The sequence below is a fragment of the Excalfactoria chinensis genome, chromosome 5 (genome assembly GCF_039878825.1).
Source record: "Excalfactoria chinensis isolate bCotChi1 chromosome 5, bCotChi1.hap2, whole genome shotgun sequence".
Classification (NCBI taxonomy): domain Eukaryota; kingdom Metazoa; phylum Chordata; class Aves; order Galliformes; family Phasianidae; genus Excalfactoria; species Excalfactoria chinensis.
Genome location: NC_092829.1, coordinates 13,225,120 through 13,241,544, shown reverse-complemented (window position 1 = coordinate 13,241,544; position 16,425 = coordinate 13,225,120). Strand labels below are relative to the sequence as shown.

General features: G+C 41.1%; 1 protein-coding gene across 3 annotated transcripts in view; it reads right to left on the bottom strand.

Moving 5' to 3' along the window:
* The window catches only part of SYNE3 (spectrin repeat containing nuclear envelope family member 3), a 48,472-nt gene that overhangs the window by 20,898 nt on the left and 11,149 nt on the right, over positions 1 to 16,425 (bottom strand). For all 3 annotated transcript variants that reach the window (XM_072338380.1, XM_072338382.1, XM_072338381.1), the window contains exons 2-5: positions 8,630 to 8,787; positions 5,647 to 5,819; positions 4,878 to 5,187; positions 628 to 789 (exon numbers count right to left, since the gene is read on the bottom strand). In XM_072338380.1, the coding sequence (XP_072194481.1) occupies positions 628 to 789; positions 4,878 to 5,187; positions 5,647 to 5,819; positions 8,630 to 8,773 (789 nt within the window). In that variant the 5' untranslated portion in view covers positions 8,774 to 8,787. The remainder of the gene's footprint in view (positions 1 to 627; positions 790 to 4,877; positions 5,188 to 5,646; positions 5,820 to 8,629; positions 8,788 to 16,425) is intronic.

Below are 16,425 nucleotides of genomic sequence, written 5' to 3'. Positions count from 1 at the left end.
ACAGCCTTCTGTATAGTACTAACTTAAAGACTTAAAGGTGAGCAGCTTAAAGCATGGTACCAAAATATTATAAACTATTCTCAAACAGTTTAGATGCTGTACTGAGGGACATGGTTTAGTGGGAAATATTGGTGATAGGTGGCCAGTTGGACTGGAGGATCTTAGAGATCTTTTACAACCTCTGTGATTCCATGATTTTGTGATTTAAAACTGGTATTTTACTCACTCATTCTAAGTGCTCAATACTTGTGAGCCTGCAGGTTCTATTTGGATCGTATTTACCAAATGTCATTCCTTTAGAAAGTTTAAAAGGGCTAGATGCTCAAAGAATTACATAATGGTGGAAGATCAGGCTTTAAGAAGGAAAAACCCCACAAAAATCAATCAAAACCAAAACCCAAAGTAGACTATCCAGTAACTACTGGTAAAACTGAGAGAGCTTTATATGTTAACAGTTTGCAGACCTGTGATGACCCTTTATCCATAACCCAGATTACAACAACCATCACCTTACTTTGCATAATTCTTTTCTCAAGCACACCCTTGTGTGGTTTGAGAAACACATACAGGCTTGGAAAACACACAATCCTACTTCTTTGTCAAAATTATATCATTTTAGGATAGGACCTTCAGTGCCTTTAGTCTGTCCTCTGCTGAAGACTTGGTTGTTTCTCCAATGCAGCAGTTTAATCTTTCCGTCACACCATTCAGCCACGATTGAAACTGGTTGATGTTAGCGCTGTATTGCTTGTGCTCTTCAGTTATCTTTTCAAGCAGTTTCACTCTTCTCTGTAACAGGAGAGATCAGAAGCAGTGAGGATGGTGCTTATCTGGCTCTTTCTCCTTTATACTATAAACCAGAAAGTACAAACAAGAATCGCTTTCCTTGAGCTCCAACAGCACTTGGCTTCCACAAGAAGCAGGACAAAAGATTGTATAAGCACCTGTCACTGTTGTGCTGCAGGGTCTCAATGGATAGTTTAGTTCTCAGAGAGACAAACTGCATCGTCCCATCAGGCAAATTTACAGTTTCTCCTCTCCATAATGTCTCAATCTCTCATTAGAAAAGGATAAAAGACAGAAGCTCATTTCTGGTTTGGGCTTGAGGGGATGAAAAGAAATGATACTCGTGCAGGTTAAAAATAAAGATGAGCACACAACAGCTTTAGTTTGCCTAACTATAACAATGAAAAAAAGAGGAACTGTGCCACAGGCACACATTGTTTCCATGTTTATTATTTAAAGGTGGTAAAGAAAATAACTGTCATCTTCAAGGTATCCCTAGAAATAATGAAACTGAAGAGTTTTCTAATTTGCAGATTACAAAGCATGCTCTGGTGCTAGTTCAGAGCAAATTTAAGTCTGTGTGATATATGCTTGATTTTCTCTGTGCATCCAGAAAACAATAATCCATGAACTTATGTGGGCCTGTGGTGAATTGCTCCCTGCAGATCCGGTCTGGAACCACTCTCGAGACAAAATCATATCTGCTCAGTCTACCCTTATTTGTTATCTGTAGTCCTTGTTGAAGGATGTGAATCATGAGGAATTCTGTTCTGTTGTTTCACTAATACAATATCCAACCAAATGCTATTTCCTACAAATCAGGCCAATCTTTTTCTTGCCCTTCACCAGCTGGCATGGAAAGCAATTGAGTTACACTACGGTTACCTTAAGAAAAAAGTCTGCCCCTTGTGGAATGCTCTTAGTGCACGCAACACCCTTGAAAGGCTGTGCTGTAACTAAAACAAGTTGTGTTTGTTCTGTGTGAGTGAGCCCAGGATCTCCCTTGTGCTTCAGGTGGAACTTTGACCTTCACCTTGGGACAGGTTATGCCTGTGGTGCAATACAAAGCCACCGTCCTCCAGTGGCACCATGCCATTCTCTTTTCCACATTGGCATTCTTATCTCTGCTCACTTGTGCAAACCAAATGTAGAGGTATGATTGGAGCCCTCTGTGGCCAATCAAGATTTACCCAACAAAAACCAGTTCACTCATTCACTATGCTTCCTTGCCTTGATTCTCAAATCTGCACAGATTACAAATAATTTGCGCTTTGACCTCAAGTTAGGGATTTGAGGAAGGCAACATTTATAGTGGTATAAATGGTCCAAGCAATGAACTAAAACAATCTGTCCAATTGGTTCAGTATGGGCTGCAGAGGAAGAAATGTGTCTGGGCAGGATCCTCCCAGTCCTAGATACTCACAGAGGTAGATGGAGGCATAGGAAACACTCTCCCTTAAGGTTCGCTCAGAGTCAGCAGAGGCAAACCAGCCTCATCTAGAAGGCAATTTAAAGCACATCAAGGAAGTTCCCGCTTTAAATCCCTCTGTGGCATCACAGAGTACAGAAAGTTCCCATAGCTTCCCCTTGTGCTTTCAGTCCTGGAATAAGAGTGTTGACTTTATGAATGTCTGGGCTTGAGTTAACAGAGACAACTTGGATTAAAATCAATGTGCTCATGTGTATTTGATAAATTTGATTAAATATCAACATACAATATACCATAACTTTTCTTACCATCACCAGTCATAATTTAAGCTTTAACACACAACCATCTACATCTGCATATAGCTATTTTGCCTCTGCTATTTGCTATCAGATGAGCAGTTGTGAGACAACGCCACATCTAAAAATACCCCTGCTGATGTAATTAACAGAAATTGATTTTCTTCACAATTTGGAAATGATAAGGGCACATGTTAGTGCAACAAGAAAGGAAAAAAAAAGTCTGCTCATACCACAGAAGCAAAGTCAAAACAACAACAAAAACATTTCAGAATCTGCATCCAAGAGTTTGCCCTTCTGACAGAGCTGGACAACTGCACAGTCTCTAAAAATGCTCTTCAACACAAGTGTAATCTACAAACACCAGGAGTCCACCCCAGCAGGCAGCTCAAGCATTCAGCCGGCATCTGCCATTCACATTTCGTCTAGCTTCTTATCACGCATGGGACCACAGCAAACCTCCTGCAACTCCTTTGTCTCTTTCATTCATGACTCTGCCACTGGAAGAGGTGGAAGGGTTTTTTTTTAACTACTACTGTGCCTTCCAAGATGAGTCCTACAGTGCCTGTAACCTTTGCATTACCTAATGAGTTTTGCATTTACTTCAGCTGCAAAAGCCAAGGCTTCTCAATCCCCCTTCTTTATTCTATACCTCCTGAAAGAGATTTCTTAGCTGGATTCTCTCACCTCATCTTTCTGTGAAATGTGGTATTTGTAGCCAGTGCCAAAGGAAAGCTTTTTCTGGCACCTCAGTTGGCTGGAGACATAAAGACATATTTTACCTAAGTACTATGAGACACTTCCTGATCTCATTTACACCATCGTGTATCCAACTCAGTCAGAGAAATTATACCGCATAAACCAGTCTCAGAGAGGTCACGTTCAGACCCCAACTATTTAAATTACTTGTTTGAAAGAACTGCCTTATTAACATGTCTAATGACCGTCTCCTGCTTCAAAACCAAACATAAATGTTGTTTAGAAGGGGCTGAATGAAAATCTGAAATTGCAATCTAGACAGGGAACACTTAGATTCCAAGGAATATTCTTATTTATAAAACCAGTTGCTTAATTGTGAAGAGAACCTTTAAAAATAAACAATCAACGTTGAGTTGCTGGTCTGTTGGTGACTCTACAGCCTATCTGCTGCAATTCTGCAATTTCTGCAGCATGTAGTCTCTGAATTTTCTCTCTGGTTTTTGAAGATACTCATCATTAGCAATTTCAGCTTTCTGATTACTAAAAAATATTTGAATGCCGTGTTCACAGAAGCTGCCAGCTGTTTTCTGTTGTTGTTTTGCAGAGTTTGTTTTCCTTTAAATTCTTTGAACAGAAAAATTATTTGCAGAGCAAGCATAGTAGCGGCATGAGCATCCCAAAGTTGCTATCTCAGTGTGACCTGAAGTTAGCTACTGTTACAACAGTGCCTGGGGAGAGATAGCAGATGCTGTTTCGGCTCTGTGCTAAGATGTGACATGAGAACAAATATAAGGCAACATTATGACAGAGATAGAGAGCAGAGCCAGTGTAATGAAAACTGTTTGTATTTGTATCAGGTAATTCCAGCACACTGAATTCTTGGAAGTCACTACGAGACACAGATTGGATTTTAATAAGCTCTACATGCTGTGTTATCTATACATATCTCGAATATTTGAGTACTCCTCTCAAATACTGTATTTCTACTGATACGGGCTACTAAGAAACTGAATTCTTCTCCCCAAATGCAAATCTCTGTCCCTTAGCCATACGACAAGGTTCAATATGATTTTTACCAGAGTTTCTTTACCTAGGAGCAGGAAGGGTCAGTCAAAGGAAATCACTGGCACTGAAAGATAAACTAGAATGTCTTATACGAGCCTATCTAACAGCTGGCTGGACTGGAAGATTAGCAGCAAGCATGAGTTAGTATCTGCATCCAGTGGAAATCCCTCAGATTCTGGAACCAGCCAGTTGAGTTCAGTGTTGAGCTGCACCTGAATTATCTCAGTGTTTTCCAGTTCTGCAGTTCTGGATCTGAACCAATGTGACATCCTCCAACTATCGTGCAAGCCTGGCCATGTGAATAGATACTTTGCACCTGACTACACAAAGATCACTGGTGTACCAAAAGATGATGAATGATTCACACTAGATCACATCAAGCAGCTTGCAGTCACTTTACAACGTACTATAAAGTACAGTATGAGAGCATCTCAATTAACAGCCTGAGACATGAAGACTTGCAAACAGTATGTTGGCTGAAAGAACAGAGGTTCTCAGCTCTGTTTCTCTTTGCAGTCCTACCAGGGAACCCCATCGCTCAAGAAACAAAGAGAGTAAACAATACTGTGTGATAATGAAATCTAAACACCTTTCATTATTACCTGAGCTTCTTCCCTGATGCTTTCATATTCCGCCTTCATTTTATTCTGAGCATCCTCATCAACGCTGGGGTCACCTATCCTGTTGAACAAGGAAGCAGCTTCCTCTAGCAGCGTTTCCAGCAGGACTGACTGATTTAAGACATCATTCAGCAGAACCTGAGCATGGCTCAGCTGCCACTGCTTCTCCTTTAAGCCAAGCTGCAACTCAATGTCAGGCTCCAAGGTCACCCTCATGTTGTGAATCCATATGTAAAACTCATCTTGAGCTTTCAGGTACTCACTCCAGTGCAGCCAGACCCACTCAATTCGGCTATTGGGGAGAGCAAGAGAGAATAGCTAGGTGAAATCACGACGGGATCAATGCAGACTGACAAGCTCAAAAGGCATTCAAGCAAAAGGACAAAGCTCAGCATTTTTAAGCTGCACTGATTATAGGAGGTCACATTTCACTTCTCAGGTCCTCCCTGCCCTAAGGAGGAAATGTTCTGTAAAAGGTACCTTGGTCTAGCAAAACTCATCATTCAAGTCCATGAGATGGACTTTGTTGGACTAGATGATCTCAGTGGTCTTTTCCAGCCTTAGTGACTCTATGACTATATGAGATAGACTGGCTATGGAGGGAGAGTGAAATGAGGTCCAACCATCTTTCCAAGCCCCACTCCATTTCCATAAGAGTTCCCATATAGCCAGGCAGAAAACAATTTATGAAATCACTAAACAAAACAAATACTTCAACAAAAAAGAGCGAGCAGTGTTATGCTTTTCTTACCTGTGACAGTGAGTAATGTAAATAGCTGTCTCTTCCCACAAGGCTTTAATGTGTCTCAGCTTAGACAGTACTTCGTGTTTCTTATCCTCACTGACACAGTGAAGAGCAGCATCAGCCTTTGCGAGAATTAAGTCCATTTTCAACACGCCTTCTGGTTCCAGATCACGTATTTTCTGTGAAAAAAGAGATTAAATGAGAATGAAAAGTTGAAAAAGAAGCAAGAACAACTGATGAAATTTAATCTTAGTTTTTTCCAGGAATCCTTAAGTTCCTGCTGCAAAGCTTCACCTGAGTGGAAAATAAGAACTTCCCCTTAACCATCTAGGCTTTGTTCTTTATCATTAAAGATTTTAACCATTAAGCCTTATTTTTAACCATCCTCTGGGATTGAACTGAACTGAAAACAATATAGCAGTTGAAAAACATTTTCTTAGCTAGAAAAAAATAGGCCCTCTCCACATCTCAATTTCAAAGTCACGAAGCACATTTAAAAAATTCTTCTATTGCAAATAAAAGTTGCCACAGAAAACAAGCCCAAGAGAAACTAATTAGTGGAATTTTGTCTGCTACCACATTTTACTTGACTGTAAATTGCTAAGTTATGAATTAGAGAAAACATGTATCTTTGACTTATCAGAAAGCCAAGAACCTCAATTTAAGCTACGTTATCTGAAGCAAACTTTCTTTCTTTGCCCAAAGACAGAAAATTAGCACAATTTCTGTCCAGTATTACAGAATGACAATGTCCAGATTTGGGCTTAGCTTTCAGCATCACTTTATCCAAAATTCTGACCCAATCAGATTGGTTTTTCTTGCTGTTCTTCCACAAATGCCTGGCTTTCTGCAGACCCTCCAGTTGCAGGAAAAGCCTTCTACAATGAAAACATGGAGAGGTATAAAACTAGCAACTACTTACAGAAATATTAGGCCCACAGGATATGTGTAAAGAAAATAAAATAAAATTGAAAAAGTCAAGACACTTAATGCAAAGGTGACACCAGATCACAGGCTTTTGGATTTCCAGACTCACATTTTGGGAAAAGACTATTTTTTGGCATGTACACAGTACCTCTGCATGCTACATGCAAAGAGGTGTTTGGACCAACTATCTACTATGAAAAGTATGATAAAAAGAATCCAAGAAAGCAGAACAAATTGTAGAGAGAGAAAATAAAAGCTACAGTTACTGCTCAGCAGGAAAATATTAGAGTAAAGCCCTGTTCAAAGCCTGACTTTTTCCCAGAACTTAAGGTGAAAGCAAAAAACAGCCAGAGAGAAAGCAGTGGTTGTACAGACATTCTACTTCTTCAGATCTGTTTAAATGATTGCTATCATTGGCTGACATTTTCATCAGTAAGTTAACAGAAAATAAGTCTCAGGAAGGAAGCATGAAAAAAACCCAAACCAACCTGCAAGCCAGATGCAGAAAAAAGAAACTGAAAATTATGACTGGATTTAAAAACAGCCAATAGGTGAGGTGAGGTGGCGAGCACACCGTGAGGAGAGGGGAAGCCAGTCTAACAGAGCAGGCAGCATGAGGGAACACGGTGGGTAAGGTACAAACAGAAAGAGAGAACAGACACTTGTTTTTCTTTAGAATGATGAATTTCTAAAGTCTAAAATGAAGATGTCTTCTACCACGGTTTTGTGTGTGTTACAGGTCTCCTCCAAAGCCCACAGAATTCAAGACACTTCAATTTAGCTACATGAAATCACCACTGATCTCTAATACTTGTATCTCCGCTGTGGCTGCACTCCCTTTGCCAAACTACCACCCTCCTTATTCAAGTTCCCGGATTTTCTGCCTGTTTTTGGAGACTGCATATATCAGTTTCCCAGACAAAAAAAATAAAATAAAATTATTTAAAGGCAGAAATAAATCCATAGTCCATGAGGAAATATTTTAGGTTCTTATGATTGACATTCAAGTCTAGCCATCATCCATCACTCCATGAACAGTCTTTACATTAGGCCAGAGGCAAGTCACAGCTAGAGGAAAAAAAACAGCAACACTGCTGCACCATTAAGTAAAGCTTTCCACGTAAGCCTGCAATATTTTCTCAGAGCTGTTAAACTTTGTCAGAAGAAGCAGTCCAAACTTCAGTAGACACAAAACTACAAACTGTTGGGTAAATTACAATGGAAAGTATTCATCTGATTGATTTAAAGAACAGACTACTTAGAACTGATGGTAATACAAGTATAAAAGTAGTTTCAGTGTTCATCACAGAAATATTACCATTTCCTCTAATCATGGAAGGTATAGGTTGGAGAAAAAGGAGCTTATCATTTTCTGAGATTATAAGAGCAAGATAACATCTAATGAAACTGAAGTTTATGAATGCAACATCACAGTAAGACAGCAGACACAATCTGCAATGGGATCTCTGTGAAAGAGTTATACAAGAGATTAAGTCAGAACAACAAAAAATGAAATCATTCACCTTTTAATTAGATGGATTAGAAAGGGGAGCTGTAAATCTTCTTATCACGTCTTATGGAAAAAGACAAGTGGATTACTCTAGACCAGCCATTATTAGGACACTTCCAATCTTTATCAGTGCCAGAGTCTTCAAGGAGGCAGAGCACTGAAGTCCAGCTCTTCCCATGTAATATACTGGACTTTGGCAAATCAGTATCTGGTAATTACAAACTGCTACTCAGTCTCCTTTTCAGGTTTCAGCATGCTCATAGAAGCGTGTAAACACTTTAACCTGTCAAACCTGCTGCTCATTTTCCAAATCCAAAAGAATACCTTGGAAGCCAGTAGACAAATTGTTCCCTCTTTTTCTACGATGGCTGTAACAATTTTGCAGATAGAAAACTTAGACATAAGAATGAGGCAAGCCTATCCACACAGGATCAATATTCCTGCTGCCATGTGTAACTGGTAGTTTCCTAACAGAAAACTTCAGAGCTCACAGCAATAAGTTCAACTGTTGGCAGTGACAACCGCTTCTGAACCACATCATTCCTCCCTTACCTCTGTCTCTCTCAGCCTGGCTTCTAGAGCAGATCGAGGTCCCTTGGTGTTGTCATTGATGCTCAGTCTCTCTTGGATGGCCTTCATCCAAGCTTCTGCATTCTCAACACTGCTGTCAAATTCATCCTGTAGCTGCTGAGTCATTGCATTCAAAGAAACTGAAAGGATAAAAGGAAGAAAAGGAAGCTTTTAGGTTAAAACTTAAATAGGAATGCATTCAAGGAAACCTAAAGGAGTATGCATGGGGGGGATGGGGGGGGGGGATGGGGACAGGGGGGAAGGTAATGATGTGGCTTTCCTTCTTAATGATGATACAAAAAACTTCACCCATATAGCATTCAGCAGAGCGCAGAAAAGACAGCTGCACTGCAGCTTTCCCAAATGAAAATCTACCAGGAAACAAAAAGAAGGTAGGGAGCAGTGGGAGGCTCCAGCACAGTAAACAGATTTAATTTAAAGTTTTCAGATGAAATTAATCTGGTGTTTGTAGCACATTCCAGATTGGCTACATAAATCACAAATGTATTCTGTCTCTGCCCAAAGCCTAGTCAGTACAAAACACTCCTTGTGCCCTTCCAAGCTCATGTACAGAACGTGACACCAGACTTGCACAGCAATTGGCATATGCTTAACTTAGAGTTGTATAAGCCCTTTAAAGCTGGTGAGATCAGCATCAGATTGCTTAGGCCCTCAGTTAACTTGTTCTGCTGAGACCATGGAGAGGTCTGAAGGCACATGCAGTGAGTCTGGGAGAAACTGAATGGGAACTGGCCAGAAGCTGCCCAGACAAAGCACAAAAAGATATCACAAGGGAATATCAGCACTTATACATTTCTTTTTTTTGATACTTCTTTAATTCCATGCCAGGCTCTTGTGTACTACACCAAGCTTTTCATTTTCCCCTTCCTCTCACATTCTCTTTCCCAAATAGTGAGTGGATGTGATGGCAGCTTGCTCTGTTAATGTGTCCTTGTGTCTTCTCTAGTCAGGCTGCAGGCTCTCTGCTGCCCAGATGGTACACAGTGACCCTGCAATAGGGGAGAGGCATCCTTTGTCAGCCATTAGGCACTGCCCTGCTGAACTTGACTAATAAGGATTAATCATAATGAAGCCCCTGAACATGAGCTCTACTGAAGTGAACAGAAAGACAGCCATCGACATTGAATGGTTTTGGATCACATCCTACAGCTACTGCCAGCCAAGCAGCAAATGTTTTCTGTAAATTCAAATATTCTTACTCTGTTATTCATCACAGAAATATTTTCTCAGCACAAAGCATGACAACTAATTATTAAGCCTGTGTTTGTTGCACAGAATTCCATGCCACAGCAGCTCCCTCCATTTCCATGGGACAGTTCATGGTGAAGCTGCTCAGTGCATGAGATAGAGCATGGCTTTTGGTGAAGCTGGACTAAGGAGGTTTTGTAACCATTTTAACTCTCATCAGCTTCATCTTTATAGAACAGGGAGACACTCTGTGCCTGCTCAGTGACAGAAACCTCCTCACGGATTCATGCCATATCAGATGTTCCTCTCTCTAGCTCCTGGTGCATTTTGTTCTGTGTCAGACCAGGAGAAACAAGACATTTGTGTACATAACACTGAAGTCTCACAACAAAAACAGTCTAAACTGTTGCTCCTCAGCCTTCAGCAGACTCGATGCTCAACAGCCCCATTCCAGAGAGAGAACTGTATCTACAGATCAGCAGCTATCCTGCCCCCAAGGATGGGTCCACCCTCATCGTGCAGACACGGGGAGCCACATTTGCATGGAGGGGAGTGGGACATGGCAGACGAGGTAAAACTCAAAGCTGTAACTTGCAGAGCTACAATTTTGAAGAAGAGTGACTTCACCTTGAGGAAATTAAAGAACAGAACAGGATGTACTGGATTTAGTAAGGGTGGTGTGGTACGGAGCGGCTACCAGACATACAATAGGATATATCATTAAAGCTAAAATCATTGACCTTGCATTACAAGAGTCCTAACGATAAATGTAATGTTATTTTCAGAGACTTGTCAGGTAGCTGTGTCCTCCAGTAACTGGTGCAGAACTGCCATTTCCTGGCTGTACTAATCTAACTCAAAGAGAAGAGCACACAGCTCTATAGAATCACAGAATCACAGAATTGTACAGCTGACTGATGGGCTCCATTTCACATAAATATTACTGGTAGCCATACAGGGACTGTCCCCTAACTCTTTGCACATTGCATACATACATTTCTGGGCAAATGGTATCTGTCTACATGAGTATAAGCCAACTCCAGTTACGCTCTCGTGAAATGAAAACTCACGGTACATTTGCGGGATAGACTCAGATGAAGAGTGACATTCATTTCCTAGGAGAGGTTTCTATTCCTGGTAACATCCATATCATATTTAAAATTGGCTTCAGGACTGTAGTCATGAACTAGATCATAGAGACCACTGTTATTCCAGTCTCACTTCTTACAAAAAGCACGGGGCAGTCAAATAGGGATAACATTGGAAAACCTACTGCCATCTTTCATAGAAAAACCCTACTCATGCTTATGCTGCTGTCATCTGAGTGAGAATTTTCTGTCTTAAACTAGAGGCAGGGTCCCCCCTATCCCACACACAGGCCTTCCCTGCATGCAGCCAACAGGAAGCATGGAAAACGTTATTTCAATGTTAAGATCACCAGTTTGCAAAGGAAGAGAAACACTTTGTTACTCCAACTGCCTGCATCACATCATTTACTGATTTTTCCCAAGTAATTAAGGCAATCTAGCATCATGAAGGTGATTAAATATAACATTAACTCTGACCCAGTCCCAGGCAGGTTTCCTGGGCTGTGAGCACCAATAGGTGGCAGTTGGCTCAGCTTGGTGGCTCTGTGTCCTCCCTCTTTCTCAGCACCAGGCAGTCAAATCCCAGCAAAGCTCTTAGCAATGGAGCCCTCAGGTCTTCCATTTTGGAAGACCTCAACAAGCCTTAAAGGCACAGGTTGGGGTTCTTCTGGCTTTCTGCCCACTTGAGAAGAATAGCTGTCAAAACTACCTGAAATTTGGCAGTAGGTTCAATACAGTTGTTTTGATTTTTGCAAGCAATCCTAAGGCTAGGACAAATGAAGACTGGATAAGTGTTACAAATCAAAGAGTATTTCCCCATTGCTGCTGCATCATTTTGTCCCAGGGTGCGGGCACTAGGACCTGCTGTGCCAGGGAAGGCTTCCCCTTAATCACAAGTGCAATCCTCTGACCAGTTTGTACCAAATTATTTTTAACATACTCATTTTCAAATATCATGTAGCTATTTGAAACAACTCTTCATTTTAATGTCACTTGAATTGTGTATTAATTCATACTGTGGAAGACATATTTATACTGCACTAAGCATTTAGCACCTCTACACGTATGTTACTAAATGAGGGTAATAACCAACCAAAAGCAATTCTGGCATAGATAATGGGACACTCAGTATAACGCAATGTCATTTCTCCAAGTGAAATAATGCAGTCACTTAACACAGATAAGGAGAAAGCATAATTCAAGGTGCTGAGCATAACTGGCCCAGGAAAGCTCCTGCAGCACACGTAGATGTTAGAGAAAATATGCTTATGTTTCATGAACAGGAAAATATAAGGCACAGATCAGCTCTGGGACTCTCAAGCTGAACATCTCCCACAGTATTGGGCTTTCCATTAACTCTGATTCAACCCCCATGGCTCCAAAACACTGCTGGAAGTGCCTGGGCTAGCACTGCAGAAGGCATGATGCCTCAGCCCAGGTATCCCAAGGCAATAACACAATGCAGATTGGCTCAGTCCCTCATGCAATCCAGCCAGCATTCCTGGGACCAAGTTTGTCTGAGCACTGCCAAGTTAAGTGTATCTACTCCAGCATTTTTCCTAGTGCATCTAATAGCTCTCACTAGGGTACTATGAAATGTAATATTTGTAATGCAGTACTGGGAGCTTTTAAAGTTGTTTTGCAAGTGCAGTGTCTTTTTGGTAGGATTATCCCATTATTTTGCAACGTTTCCTAATGTACTTTTTTCCTCTCTGCCAAGTCATGCAGCTTTTTTTTTCCACCTTAAACTTCTTAAAACATTTCTTGCAATCACTCCAACTTTAAATGTTCTTTTCAAACTGACACCTATAAACACAGGTTCTTATATAGTTTCAGTATGTCTTGGCTTCCTGTATTCATGTACTACTTGACTAGGTTCCAGAACCAAGTTCTTACAAAAATAAAAGGAAAGCAGGAAATTCAAATCAATCACAATTAGGGAGACTGTTTTCTAATTACTGAAATACTTCAAACTTTTTGTAACCCTTTCTGTTTGGTTCTGGGATTGTACATGAAAAAGATTAGCAAAAACCCCACTGGAGTGGGTCAAATTTTATACATCTTCATGAATTTGGAAGCAATTGTGATTTTGGGAATTGTTTGGTTCCTGGAATAATTTAATAACTCTTCAGTTTCCCTGGATGTTGTAAAAGGAGCCAAGCAAAGACAGAGAGCTGGGAGCTCCAAATGCTGCAGGCTGGAGAGGAGGAGCACTCAAGGGGGAAATTGTTCGTGGTCAGCTCTAGGAGGTGCTGCTTGGAACCACATTTCCAGCAGTAGATGCTTTGTCATCATAGGACAGAAAGCCTCGGCCAGGCACAACAGAATTAAACTGGCTGTGAGCAGGCACAGAAGAACTTAATGTCCACCTTCCAACACAGCCCTTTCCTGTGTTATTTGCTGTTTATGATGGTTAACAATTGTTTGCCGTAATGAATGAGCTAGAGAGTAAACAAGATGTTTCTTGGTTGTATATATTTAAATAAACACACCCATAACCAAGTTACAAGCATCCCTTTCAACTGAGGAATGCTAATATCATGAGTACTGCAGCACTCATGCATATCATAACCACCTCCTTTCCCCTACAAAAGAATCCATGGAAGCCTACAGCAAATGCAAGACATTCAGTTACAACGTGATCACATCAGATGAATTTCTATCCATTTGATACAGAAACAAAACAAAAATTGTCTGTCAGCCATATTCTGTGCCAGGCTAACTAAAAAACCCTAACTTTTTTTTTCAACCGATTTTTTTAGAGATTAATTTCAGACTTTGGTGAAAGGCAGTGCAAATGGGATATTGTTATAAATATAAAGCAAGTCACTTCATAAAAGGAATAAATTTAAAAGAAAAAAAGAAAAAAGATTCAAAACATTAAACTAGTTCAATTTATGAATGGAATCATCATGTGCAAGTGAGACAGAGATGGGTTCTGGGGTTGTTTGCCCTGTCAGAAACAAGCAGATCTGTTCTAGGTTTTGATCTCCTAGCCCCACATTACTGTGATACTAACCAACCTTCAGAGGGTTTGCTCCCTCAGCCCACCTGCAGAATCGGGCAGTGCCCTTCACATTACACCTCAGCATCAAGGGTGCAGAATTTCTTGCTTCTAGCTAAGGAAATACTTAATCTGACAAGAATTAAACTGGCATTTCACATGTTAGACCAGTGGTGTAAATACTGAAGAGAGTGATTATAGCCTTTAATAATACATATCCTAGAAGTTCCCCAATAAACATGCAGACATCTGCCTGATGATTTCAAAGATAATAACAACAGGCTTGCTTTACTAGTCACCTTCCATAGACTCCCTAGCCTGGGAAATCACACGTTAAGAATCTCTGCTCTAAAACTGCAGCAGAGATATTTCATATCTAGGGTGTCTGTTTCTGAAATTTCCTCTAAAGGGAACCTGCTGACTACCAGCAACCCCCACTTGGTGAACTCCCCCCCTGGCTGCTGGAATGGGCTTGGTTTTAGGTTTGCTCAGCACCTGAAGTTTTACCATTAGTCAGCAAAAGCAAGAGCACTACAGTTCTACAGCATTAATCTCATGGTCCCTGAAGGCTAGAATTTATGTATTTAATTACTTCCCACTTGTTCTCTACAGCCTGTGTGATCCCACAGCACTGGGTGCCAGTCACACCACTGATATATTGACTAATAAACTCTTGTGCCACCTGAATCTTGGCTGGAGATCAGTGAACAATTCAGAACAAGTAATTTATCTAATAAACCGTTCCACTTTTGCTGTTCATATATTGTGTACTGACAATACAGTTTTCTCAGAGGGATGGTTATTCTTTACCATTTGCCAAATAAATTCTGCAAATTAGGTTGTTACATAGACTATAACCAAATAATTCTTCCTGGAGATTCTTTATATCCCATTTCTGGTTCCCCATCAGTACCTGATAAAGGCACTGCCTGCCTTTCCTGGCTGGCTAGCAGTGGCTCATCTCTTCTACATGCAGCCTACCGCATCTTAACTCCAAGGGGCAGGGCCACTTCCACCATCATGACCCCAGCGTGGTGGTCACATACAAACTGCACCTTCCCACAGGACCCTGCAGTAGCCAGAAGTGCTTCATAGGGTAACACCTGCCCCGTAAAGATTACAGACTATGTGTTAGAAAAGTTTCAGCAATGAAAACAGAGCATCAGCAAGTACTAGGGGCACAGAGCAGTAGAGAGAAGAAAGGACAATTGAAGATTACCACTGCCTTTCCTGTGCTCTGTGCAAACTCCTGTCATGCTTCCCATGTCTACCTGTTAGAGCCAGAGACACTAGACATCCTCCAGCCTTTCTGGCCCTGCAGGCATTAGTGAGAGGACTCATTGCATCAAGCCTCAGCTCATCTGTGGGACACCTAAAACTTAAGTCCTGTGGGAGCCCAGAGAAGCCAATGTGAGAAAGGAGTACCTCCAGGCAGGGATCCAGGCGGAGGTGGGACAACTTTCTTCTGCAGCAACCCCACGGCATGAAGAGGCTTTTAGTAAAGATGAGGGTGCTTAGGGCTGTGGGATGTCAGCCTGTCGCCAAGTCTGTCTCTTTTCTCTTCTGCATCTTTCCTTCTTGCGCAGAACTTTATCCACATTTGTTTCTAGGAGTTTTATGACTACAATTCCACCCCATATCCCACTTCACCAAAAAACAGTCTTAAATCTTAATTAACCATCACTTAAGTATCTTAGCCTCTGAGTTACCAGCCGTGTCCAACCTGGTAGCACTAAGCGCACAGCCTTTAAACCAACCAACCTTGTACAGCAAGTGTTTACCAGCAATGTTTGTTATAAAGTCATTTGCAGACACTAAACAAATAAGGATACAATACCTTTTTTCCCCTCCAGAAGAACAGCTGAAGGACTAACTGCAAAACTTCAAATGTTTCATATCTATCTTTCAAATCACTCTTATTAGGATAATGCTACTGGGACGTAAGTATGGAAAATATGGAACTGTTTAGTCTGGAGAAGATCTTATCACTCTCTACGACTTCTTGAAAGGAAGGTGTGCCAAGGTGGGGGTTGGCCTCTTCTCTCAGGTAACAGCAATAGGACAAGAGGGAATAGCCTCAAGTTGCACCAGGGGAGGTTCAGTTTAGATATTAGAGAAAAAAATGTTCTCAGAAGGAGTGGTTAACCATTGGCACGGGCTGCCCAGGAAGGTGGTGGAATCATTGTCCATGGAAACGTTCAAGAAACGTGGAGATGTGGCACTGAGGGACATGATTAGTGGGCATGGTGGTGATGGGTTGATGGTTGGATTACATGATCTTAGTTGTCTTTTTCAGCCTCATGGTTGGACTCCCTGATTCTATGGAAAAGTGAGACACGCTGAAACTATAACAACAACAAAGTAGCTTAAGTAATTAGGACATTCCTAACTTTAAATGCTGAAGTTGTTAGTTAAAGTAAATGTGTGATTTCCATAGGATCAAAGCTAATGACAATGGAGAAATCTGCTGAACCTGT